The sequence below is a fragment of the Equus caballus genome, chromosome 20, assembly GCF_041296265.1.
Source record: "Equus caballus isolate H_3958 breed thoroughbred chromosome 20, TB-T2T, whole genome shotgun sequence".
Lineage (NCBI taxonomy): Eukaryota > Metazoa > Chordata > Mammalia > Perissodactyla > Equidae > Equus > Equus caballus.
Window position 1 is genome coordinate 39,614,388 of NC_091703.1, and position 11,782 is coordinate 39,626,169.

At 47.7% G+C, this 11,782-nt stretch overlaps 1 protein-coding gene across 8 annotated transcripts in view; it reads left to right on the forward strand.

Moving 5' to 3' along the window:
• The window catches only part of BRPF3 (bromodomain and PHD finger containing 3), a 33,339-nt gene extending 21,952 nt beyond the window's left edge, over positions 1–11,387 (forward strand). For 6 of the 8 annotated variants that reach the window (XM_023624829.2, XM_023624831.2, XM_023624830.2 and 3 more), the window contains exons 10-13: positions 699–796; positions 3,635–3,732; positions 7,443–7,597; positions 8,976–11,387. In XM_023624829.2, the coding sequence (XP_023480597.1) occupies positions 699–796; positions 3,635–3,732; positions 7,443–7,597; positions 8,976–9,159 (535 nt within the window). In that variant the 3' untranslated portion in view covers positions 9,160–11,387. The remainder of the gene's footprint in view (positions 1–698; positions 797–3,634; positions 3,733–7,442; positions 7,598–8,975) is intronic. The other 2 variants (XR_002802226.2, XR_011429686.1) reach the window with 1 other exon arrangement.
• The last annotated feature ends 395 nt before the right edge of the window (positions 11,388–11,782 follow it).

The following is an 11,782-nucleotide window of genomic DNA, read 5'->3' on the forward strand; positions in this document are numbered from 1 at the left end:
CCTAGGTGGGTTCCAGTCATTCTATTACTGTGGTATTACGATTCTCATATTTTTTATTAGCTTCAAGTCTTTGTCTAATATATGTTTTTACCTCCTTGCAGTAGCATATAAAAAAAAATCGGTCTGCTTGTTAGTTAAAAATAAATCTATCTCTGTCTAAGAAAAACTTCACACACAGAAAGTGGAAGTGAGAAGTGGATTTTTTTCCAATTTAAAAATGTCTTTTCTAATTAAAGAAGTAAGACATGTTCTTTATAGAAAATTTGGGAAAGAGGCACATTTTTGTACCTCAAAAAGAAATTGGTTTCTAAAGAAGAAGCAGTGTGAACCACAGAGTAAAGAATTAGGGCAGATGTGAGGCGGGCCCTCCTCACAGCCGGGCTGCTCAGACTCTGGAAGGATTGACAGCTGCCTGGGGTGACCTTTCCTCTGGATGAAGTCCAGGGTCCCTGAGCAGAGAAGTGGGCATCTTTCCAGGTTGAGTCCTTCCATGTGGATGAAATGGTTCTTGAAGCTTTGGGGGAACTTTTTGGTCAGAAATGTATCATGGGTTCTTGTGAGTTTTTAGGCAAGATGAGAAACCATTGTTGAAGAGTTTTCGCAGCTCCAGTCCTATCAGAGATGAGAGAGCAGGAGTGGGTGTGTGAGTCATTGAAATTGCTCATTTCACCCCCTCTCCCTCCCTGCTCTGTGTGCAGTGGTCTGACGCCCCCCAAACGTAGCCGTGGGAAGCCAGCCCTGTCCCGAGTGCCCTTCTTGGAAGGTGTGAACGGAGACTCCGACTACAGTGGCTCAGGTGAGGAGCAGTATACAGGTGGATCCGGGGGGCCAGGCCTTCCAAAGAACCAGCTCTGTGGGCTGCAGCCAGACCCTGAGCTCCTCCAAATCCTCAGGCTCTGTGCAGGAAGATGGCCCTCCCTCCCAGGTCTTTCCTATTCTTTTTTTTTTTTTTAATTTCTCTTAAATTTGAATAGGTAATATATGCCCATAGTAATAAAAATCAAAAAGGTACAAAAGGGCTCATAATGAAAAGCCAGCATTCTCCTCCCTCGAACATCCACTGTTTGCAGTTTCTTTTGTGTCTTTTCAGATATAGTCCATACATATACAAGCCAGAACTCATGTGTGTATTTAAGAGAGTGAGTAGAGAAGCCTAATGTACACCTGTTCGTCTAAACCATGCCTTTTTTCAGTTAGTAATATATCTTGAAGATTCTATTGTTCTTTTTACTGGCTGCCTGATGCCCCATTATATAAGAGTGCCATCATTTATTTAGCCCTCTGCAGGTGGATGTTTAGATTATTTTCACTTGTTTGTTATAATCGGTGTTGCAGTGAGTAACCCTGTACGTAGATCGTTTTGTATCCCTGGGGAGTACATCTGTAGAAGTGGAGTTGCTGTATTGAAGGAAGTGTGCATTTGTGGTTTCGATAGATATTGCCAGTCTGCCCTCACTGGAGTAGGCAGTGACAGCCTGGATCACTGAGTCTCACACGTAACCCTGTAATTGCATGTGATCCAACACTTCCAGCCCTCTCCTTGTGAGGCATTCTACTCCAGCTGGTCTACACAGTAAGATACATGGGTCTTGTCTCCTTGGACCAAGGGAATAAAGGACAGGCCAGCGCCAAACGAGAGGGCTGGGTGGCACTCACGTGGAGCGGGTGCCAGGCGGGCTGTTCTCTGAGCGCCCCTCACCCAGCTCTCCCGTGGGAGTGTGCACTCTGGATGCCCTCACCTTGAAGCTTCCATCCAACACCCAGGCTTCGGGGCTTCTCTCCTCCTTTCCTTTTCCCAACTGCTTTATTTTCCCTTAGCATCCATTTCTTTCTCACACGTGTGTTGATGAATGCATGCCTGCGTGTATCATTACTGTCTGACTGTCAGTGCCCAGAAGGCAGGGCTCCTGTCTAGATGAATTTGTATAGTATCTAGTGCAAAACTGGGAGCAGATTGGCACATACTTTGTGCTTCTGGTAGTGACATTTTATTCTTATTTTAAAAACTACATACTTATTAAACTGATGCCAAAGGAAATTGACCTCCCACCGTTCCATCACCTTAACACTGTTGTCTTCATTTCTCTGTGTTGCCTTCTGTTTATTTCAGGCTCATTTTTAACAAAATGCTAACCCAAAATACATACTCTTTTATATTCTGCTTTTTTCAATATTATCTCATACTTTTTTCATCTTAACATAATCTTTATATATCTCATATTATGGGAACAATGTATCTTCCAGTCAATGCATTATAATCTACTTAACACTGCTACTGTTAGACATTTGGTTATTTCCAGCTCCTTACATTATATGTAATATAGTGAATGTTTTTGTTCAAAATCCTCGTATTTGTTTTAAAAGTTATTTTTCTTAGAATAAATTCCCAGGGAAGGAATTTACTGGAGCAGATGGTTCATACATTTTTTTTATGGCTCTTGAGACATACCACCAAATTACATTCCAAAAGGATTGGACTGGTCTGCGATTGCCTCAGCAGCATACGATTGCACCAGTTTCCTCGCAGCTTGCCTCTCCAGTATTGGATTTTATCTTTTTGTTGTTACTGCTCTTGACTCAATAGGTAGAAAACAGTACGTCATTATTAGTGGAATATTTTTAAAAATTATAAATGTTCCTTAGAAACATAATTTCTACTCTGTGGGATTTGGGCCTTTTTGTTTGGTCGAATGTGGTCACCTCCCTCTTCCCAGTTTATAGAGGTGGGGAGGGGAAGGGAGATTCTTCTGTGTGTTCAGAAGCATTCTGAAGTCCCCGTTCATGTGTGCTAGTGCACTGGGTACAGAACAAAGTAAGCTGAAGAGATGCGGTACCTGCCGCAGGCGGGACACCCAGTGTAAGGTTCTGACAAAAGCAGGCATGTGAGGGACCTGCAGACCTGCTTGGCTCTGCTGAGGGCTGTGCGTCCGGGTGATCTGTCAGAAAAGAACCCATGTAGCAAGTGGTTTTACTGGGATGTTCATCCCAGGCATCTTTTTCCATGAAGCCTCCATCGTGAGGACTCTTCACTCAGGGAGGCCCAGAGAGCAGTCTGTGGCTTTGCCCAAGCCAGGTTATGGTCCTTCCCCTGGGGCCCTGTGATGAAGCAGTCATATTTTCCTAAGGAACACCGTCCCAGGGTTCTAGTCCAGAGGTCGGCAAACTCTAGCCTATTGTCTGTTTTGAGGACCCATGAGCTAAGAATGGTTTTTACATTTTCAAATCATTGAAAAGAAAATCAAAAGAAGAATGATATTTTGTAACACATGAAAATTACATGAAATTCAGATGTTAGCGTCCAAAAATAAAATTTTGTGGGGACACAGCCATGCTCATTCATTTACAGATTATCTCTGGCTGCTTTATGCTGCGATAGCAAAGTTGAATAATTGCAACAAAGACCGTGTGACCCAGAAAACCTAAAATATTTACTATTTGGCCCTTTATGGAACAAGTTTGCCAACCCCTGATCTAGTCTAAGAACTTTTAAGGAAAGGGCAGGGAAAAGGAAGGGTGGAGGGGATGTTGGACTTATTCCTGGGCTGCCCCAGTCAACTGGAGGCCACAGGCAGGCCTCCTGGGCACCATTCCAAGTCCCCTTTGGGCACTGTCTCCTCCCCTCCCGCACCCCCAGGCAGAAGCCTCCTGATGCCCTTTGAAGACCGTGGAGACCTGGAGCCCCTGGAGCTGGTGTGGGCCAAGTGCCGAGGCTATCCCTCCTACCCCGCCTTGGTGAGTCTGCCCCAGAGGCCACCCTCCTCCCTCCCCTGGGCGGTTCTGGCCCCTGCCTTGCCTTGGGGGCTTATCTGATTGGATCAAGCCAGCAGAGTGTGGAGTATGGTGGGAGTCAGGGTGCCTTTAGCTGCAGAAGGGAGGGAGGTGTTACCCCGGCCTGGGTGGGTCAGACCAGCAAGGCTCCCAGCTTGGGCACTCACAGTAGGCTGCAAGTGTGCAGACAGAGACCAGGGATCTCAGGGATCTAATAGCATTTGTTTGTTTGCTTCTGCATAAAGGTAACGTGTGCTCATTGCAGAGAATTTTAAAAGTTGCTAATAATGCTTAGATGTTTTATTAAACATCTGTGATGCTAAGTTCTTGAAATACTGAGGAAGGTATGGTTATTCTCATTTTGTAGGGAAAAAACTGAGGATCTATTCGTTACCCATGGTTGCCTAACTGTTAAGTGGCAGAGTTGCAGTTTGAGCCCAGGGCTCAAAACGTATGATGTCAAAGCCTGGGTTATGAGCCACCAAGTTCTAGATCACCCACAGTCTCGTCTATTCAGATGTTACCTCTTGGTGTATATCTACTCAGCCCCTTTTTGTTTAATGCATCAATATTCATATATATGAGACCATACTCTGTTTAACCTTCCTTTTACTTAGCAGCAGACCATGAACATGTGTGTCTTAAGCCATTAAACATTCTCCATCAACATCACTTTAATGATTGTCTTCAGTTGTATGCATGTTCCTTATTTTAATCATTCCTTAGTTGGTCATTTAAATTGTTTTGAATTTTTCACTATGATAAATAGCCATCAGTAAACATCATTGTAGCTTTACCTTTGTGCACATCCATGATTATTTCTTTACAGTGAGTTCTTAGGGGTGCTTTCTTGGGGCAGTCTGTGCAGAGTTCTGATACAAATTGCTAAGTTGCCCTTTAGAAAGTTAGTTCTGGTTTATACTCCAACAGCAGTAGCTAAAATTTCCATTTTTTCCATAGTAGCAGAGCTAAAAATTCCCTTTTACCACTTTGATTGTTATTTCTTAGAGCTCTTTCTCTTTTGGGGAGGTAACATCCACCTGGCCCTGGAAGATACTGATTCTAACCTTGAGGCATGTCAGAATCATCCGGGGGAATTCTTTAAACAATGTGGATACTGAGGCCCCATCTCAGAACTACCAAATTAGACTCTCTGAGACCAGACACAGGCATTAATATTTTTCAGAAAGCTTCTCAGATGATCTGTAGTGGGGTTGAGAACCACCGCACCAACCTCGTGCATGGGCACAGAGCTCTGGGCTTCTCCCAGCTCTTTCATGTCTGTGACTCTTTCAAATCTAACAGCAGTCTCTTAAGGTAAAGAGGGCAGGAGCTCTGATCCTTTTGGGACAAAAGGTGACTCCAAGAGGTGATACAGCTTGCTAGAGCCATGTTGGAACTCGTGTTACCTGCCTCACCCCGTCCTTAGTAGTGGCAGGTGGGGGGATCCACGCTGTGATCCAGCCACTGAGGAGCTTGGGCCTGGGGCTGCCTTCACAGGGCTCTGTGCCCTGTGTCAGTGAGACCTCAGCTTCGTCCTTGAAGAAGTGACTAAGGCTGTGTGGGTTTTGGTTTTGGTTTTTTAAAATCTCACAATGCAAAAAAGCCAGTCTAAAACTTGTCTTTTTCCCCTTTTTAATTATCTTCTTAATAATACATTTTCTTTCTTGATTAAAGAATTCAACCACCACCTGAAAACCCAACCACCTGAACAGACCTGTGTTTTTATTTTGGTTTGTGCTCTCCCAGTCGTTTTCCTGTGCATACTTAAATATGTACTTGCGTCCAGAGTGAATATAGTTTTTAATCTTTTTGGGGGCTCTTGTTTTTTAAAAAAAAATTTTTTGTTTTTCTGTAAAATTGATCAAACTGCATTATAGAAGTTTTGGAAAAATAGAGAAAAGCAACACAAAGCCTTCTAATATGTCAACTATAAGCATTTTGTATTGTTCCTTCTATTTATTGTTTGTGTATTATAGCTGTAATAATAGTGTATGTATACATTTATTGTATATGTTAAAGTTTATCACAAGCTTTATTTTCATGTTGTTTTTCATCTGCATAACATTTGAGTGAATGGACCATTATTTATTATTTTGGGACACGTTTGCCTCTGTCTTCTTTAAAAAGAGAGCATAGCTCTCCTTGAGTGGCAGACTTACCCACCTTGCTTCTGTCCTTGGGGGGGTGCGACATTTTTCACAGTCCGACCTACGTTCCAAGGCAGGAACCAGCAAGGCTTAGTCAAGAGGAAACATATCAGAGCAGCCCTACTGTCTTGTCCGATAATTGAGGGAGCTCAGGAGGGCTCGTATGGTGGTTCTCATTGGGATCCTTAGCTGCAGTCCCAGGAGCGACAGACAAGCTGGGAGATAGAGTTTTGACCAAATCACACAGCTGGGGGCAGGAGTGGTTCTTCCTTAGAGTAAAACTCTTAACCAGCACACCTGCTTTCAGCTGCTTATCTTGAGAAGGATGTAGGGAATTTGGCAGACACCCAAAGGTAAATAGTGAGAGCAGTTTATTATGAGAAGAGGCCCCCTAGGACAGGATATAGGAATTAAGATTGTTCCATCTCTGGAGAAAGCTGTTGCCTCAGTAAGTTTCCAAGTCTCTCTGGCTTTAGCACACAGAGATTATCAGCCAGCTGCTCTGGAAGCAGGGGTGTGTATGAGGTAGCGAGCCGCAGAGGCCCAAGCCTTGTCCAGGTGTCTGGTTTTAGTCCCAGCCGTGGCCTCAACAAGCAACATCCTCCTTCTGTGCTTGACGTTTTCCTAGTCAGCTAATACCTGTCAGCAGACTTCTCAGGATCAGCAAGAGGGTGAAATAAGATGGTGGTGTGTGAATCATTAGGAGCTTTGGTAACTTAGTGCTCCATAAAGCACTAAAGAATTATTGTGTTGATGCCACCAGGCATTTTGCTAAGCAGCTGCCCATGTGGAGCATGCAGCCCCAAAGATTAATTCCTCCAGTGGCCCCTGTTGCCAGCCACATCATTTTCCCCTCTCCAGTGACCCTCCAAGCTTAGTCTTCTAGCTTCTCTCTGATCTTAGCATGGCGTTGCCGCATATGTGTCTGGTGCATGGACCAGGGAGGATTATAGGCAGACAGGAGAGTGGTAGGTAACCAGGGGCTCTGTTAGGTAGAACTGAAGGGATGGACCTTCCTGCTGATGCAGAACCTTCTTCATAGCCATGGTGTCTGGAAAGGCCCCTGAGCGTTTGAATTGAATTGCAAAGGTTCCAAAGGGAAATTGACAGGGAAAAAAATGGCCTCCACTCCCCTTCCCCAAGGGACATTCGGAGGAAAGAGTTTGCCTGTCTGGCCTGACTTCAGAGAGACTCACTCAGTCCTGACACCCTCCGTGCTGGCTTCCTATTAATTCTGTTTCACTTCTGAGGCTTCACTGTTCATGGAGCAAGCTCCCTCATTGGAAGGACTGGTTGAGCAGGGCTGGAGGATTGGGACGATGAACTGGGGAAACAAGAGTTAAGATTTCCATTTTGGGGTACTGAGGGTCATGGAAGAGGTCAGCCCCTCCAGCACTAGGTTGTGGGCAGGGCCAGGTGCCTGCATAGCTTTGGTGTGGGGTGGTTCAGCAATTAGTCCTGGGCAGGACACCCTGCTCACCCTGTTCACCCCCAGCTGAGTGCAATCTCCTTTCCTGCCTCCAGATCATCGATCCCAAGATGCCCCGGGAGGGCCTCCTGCACAATGGCGTCCCCATCCCTGTCCCCCCACTGGATGTGCTGAAGCTAGGAGAGCAGAGACAGGCCGAGGCTGGAGAGAAGCTCTTTCTTGTCCTCTTCTTTGACAATAAGCGCACATGGTGAGTGGGCGCTGCTGCCGGGGAGGGCCCATGCCAGGGTGCAGGCTGAGGGGCCCAACCAGGAGGCTGTGCACATGCTGATGTGCTAAAGAGGCACACAGCGGGGCTGTGGGCTCAGTCACCCTGCCTCCACCCAGGTGAGGGTGAGGCATTACCTGCCCGCAGCTGGCCTGTACGTGGCATGTTAATAGTAACTTAGTGTTACTACTAACACTGATGAGTAGTGTTCATCGTTAACTGAGAGGTGTTGCAGGTCAGATTCCCTGGGAAACACGCTGAGAGGGAGATTTGTATCAGGAAGCTTCTTGGGGAGAGCAGTGGGGGTGAGGGACGCAGCACTGGGCAGAGGAGGAAGTTGAACGGTAGCGCTTGCTACCGAGGCCTCAGTTGATCCACCTCATTAGAAATGTTAGGAATCGGGGCCTTGCCTTTGCACCCCCACGTCAACTAGTCCTTTAATGCCATCTGCCCCTGGAAGGAGGCGGCCTTGGGCCAGGCAGCCCCCATAGTGGAGAGTGAGTCCTGAAGAGGGACTCAGGTGAGAGCTGTAAGCTGCCAGCACTCCTCGTGGCTGCAGGAATGCGCATCTCAGTCCAGGGCAGGTGGTCTGGGCAGGGCAGGGTGCGCTACGAGGGGCCTGCTGCTCCCTGTGTATGAACACCTTCATACGGGTTTCTCTTCACACCAGCAGGAGAGTTCTTTCTCCTCTGCTTCTGCAGAGTGAGGAGGAAGGACTAGCTCGTAAAAATAATGATGATAATAGCTGCGATTTATTGAGTGTTGACTCCATGTCCTTATGCAAATTGCTTTACATACATGATCTCATTTAATCCTCATTGAAATCTTCACTAATCCCCTCCCAATCCATTTTGCAGATGAGGAAGCTGAGGCTCAGAAAGCAAGACCCCATAGCCAGAACTGGGATACAAACTAAGATCTGGCTCTAAAGGTTGGGCTCTTAGCCACATGTTAGATCCACCCGGGGATCAGTAAAAAACAAACAAAAACAAAACCCAAAAAACGCCAGGTACAGGCCCCACTAGAGATCAGTTCATGGATTCCTGGCATCAGCCCCCACTTCCTAGCTATAGCTCACTGATTCCTCAAGGCAGGAAAAGGCTCAGCCTTCCGGATGGCTCAGCCAGTGTCAGAGGGCGCCCCATGGGCCTCTCTCTGTTCCTGAGACCTGACAACCCTCTAAGCAGAGTGAGCACCCTGGGGCCCAAGGAAGGGCCTGACTGCAAAACAGGTCTTGCCTGGGGTGTCCCAGTCTACCTCCCTCCACCTTGTCCCCTCCCTGTGGTTTTGCTGGTCCTGAGCAAGTGGGCCCAGAGGAGACCCATTGCAGCCCAGACCTCTTACTGTGCTTGTGTTTTAGGCAGTGGCTTCCGAGGGACAAAGTCCTGCCCCTGGGTGTGGAAGACACCGTGGACAAGCTCAAGATGCTGGAAGGCCGCAAGACCAGCATCCGCAAGTCAGTGCAGGTGGCCTATGACCGCGCAATGATCCACCTGAGCCGAGTCCGGGGACCCCACTCCTTTGTCACCTCCAGCTACCTGTAAGGGTGGGGCCTGGCCTGCTCTGCTTCCGTCCCATGGGGCGCAGAAAAACCTCTTACTGCCCCAGCCAGACGTATGGCCGGCAGCTTCCCCACTTCATGGCAGGCCAGGGACTGGGCTGTGTCCTCCCCAAGGGCAAGGCCCCAGTTTTGACCAACTGCGTGGTTCCCTTGGCAGGCCTGCCGTGTGCCAAAAACTCCCACCTGAGCTCCCTCAGGGGCTGGTCCACTGAAGAACCAATTAGAAGTAGAAACAGCTGTGAGGCTTGGGCCCAGCCAAGGAGGTGGGCCTGGCCCCGGAAGGCAAGAGGTCCCGGGCTCTTTCTCAAGGGTGTGCCTGGCCCCTCCACCCCACTCCCAGCTAACCACACCTCAGGGCGAGCGAGGCTCTGTCGGTGACCCCAGAGGTGCTGTGGCTACACTAGGGTCCCTGGTGGAATCTCACTGAGCTCACCCTCTCTCCTCTCCGTCACCCATTCTTACACCTCTTCCCTGTCCTGTCTTCTGCACCTCTGCCCGGCTCTGTTATTCCCATGTTCCTTTCCCTACTTTCTCTTGTGCCAAACTGACAGAAACCATCACCAAACTGGTTTTTTTTTTTTTTCTTTTTTATATCTCGTTCCCTTTGAGGTCAGCTGCTATGTTAGGTGGGTATCTCCGCCTGGTCCTCAAGGCCCAGGACAGAGGCCAGCCTACCACTCAGGTGACCCTCCCACCAGCACACATACCACCTATGCCCCCCACCCCCCCGACTCTCACTGCTGCGACACACAGCTGAGGCCAGGCTGTGATAGCTTGCCCACTTGGATTGAGGGGGTGCCCTTCCTGCCCTTTCCTTGTCTTGCCAAGAGGTGGGCTGAGGCTGGGCGGGCTCCTGTCAGCAGACCTGGCTGGTTGTGAGAGAGTCTGTCTGTCCACTGGGGTGTTGAGGGTTGTTGGGGTGGAGCTGTGCCCTTCGGCTAGGTCTGCCCCTCACCCATCCTGCTCCCTCTCTGTGGGCTTTTCCTTCTGTGCCACTGCAGCCTCTAGCCTCACTCTCCATCACCCTAGATGGCGTGGTACCCATAGTCCAGCATCTTCCTGTCCTTTGCTCTGCCCTGTCCAGCCTCTGCTGCTCCCGCTTCCGAACTCCAGGGAACGCAGTGCTTCTATTTCAAACCTTCTGTCCCCTTCCCTCTTTTCCTTCAACCCCCTCCCTCCTTCACCTTCTCAAAAACGGAAGGGAAAAAAACTGTGAAAAGGGGAATGCTGACTGACAAACCAACACAACTTTCAGAGGCTTCGATGTCTGTTCTCTGGATGTTTCTTTTCACCTCTTAAGCACCAAAGTCGCAGGGCCAGGTTGCAGGCCACTGATCGCCATGTTGATTTTTAACCTGACGTTCTTTTTAATTGTTTTAAATTTTTCATAGGGGAGTTTTGGACAAAACGAAGTCACTGGGGAGATCACTGCCATTTTTACACACTCGACTTTTTAAAAATACAACCAGTCAACCACCACAACTTCTTATACATTTGGGACACGAGCCAGAGTTTAAAAGGGAACCAACAAAACTCTCTATAACATAAAGGATGGGGTTTTGGCTTTTGTACAATAATAAAAATACAATACAGCATATGGCTAGGGAAGGACATGGTGTATATAATTGTAAAATACTGTTCTAAATTATTCAGGCCTATAGTTTCATTACTGGAGTCCTCCATTGTGTGGCTGAGTATTTTAAATGCACACAGTGTGGTTTATTTAAGGAGCCAATGTGTCCCCCTCTCCCCAGGTAGTTGGTCGGCTGTGGACTCTGTGACCTTCGTCTCAACCTGTGTTGTAAGATCTCGGGGCTTTCTCTCTCTCTCTCAATTTCTGTGTCTATCTATTTCTTCCCCCCAAGACATTCTCTTTCTTAGTCTCTTTTTTTCGATCTCTGAACCTTTCAGTCTCTCTCTGAGTCTCATTTTTAAAACTGCTCTTTTAGAACAGGAAACGGCTCAGATCCTGCTGTGGCATGGGGCCTATGTGTCTCAGTCGCGTCTGCTGTGAAGCACACGATGCTCTATTTATTGTAGAAAGTGACTTTATTTGCTTTCTAGAATTGTTTATAACAGATGGTATAAGAGAGGTAATAAACAGAGAAAAATCTATGCTTGTAAAGAATACAAAAGTTAATTTTACCTACTATAATATGACTGTCTGAAACTTATTTTCTCTCTGAGAAATAAATGTTCTAATGGGCAGCAGTTGCTGTGCTGTGTTTGGTGTCATGAGTGGGGGCCTGCCCCTCTCTTTCTAATTTCTCCAGCCCACCCCCTCCTCCAAAGGCCCCGGGCCATTAGGAATGGGGTTGTCTAGCTGCTACAGGCTGCCATTTGGAGAGGGCTCTGTCTCTGCCTGCCTGTCTCTTGGACCCCTGGGAGGGGTGGGAAGATGGATTTGGACATTGTTTCCCTCCCAGACAGCACTGCCTTCTGCGAGCTGTGGGAAGTCCAGCCTACCTCCCATGCCTCTGCTTCCCCGTGGCTCTGTTCCTTTAGGAGCGTCTGCTCCTCCTTTAGTGGGAGGAGTGGCCTTTGGACATCTCCGGCGCCTGTTTACCAAGCTTGCGGAAATCAGAGCTCTGGGATGCTCAGGCCTC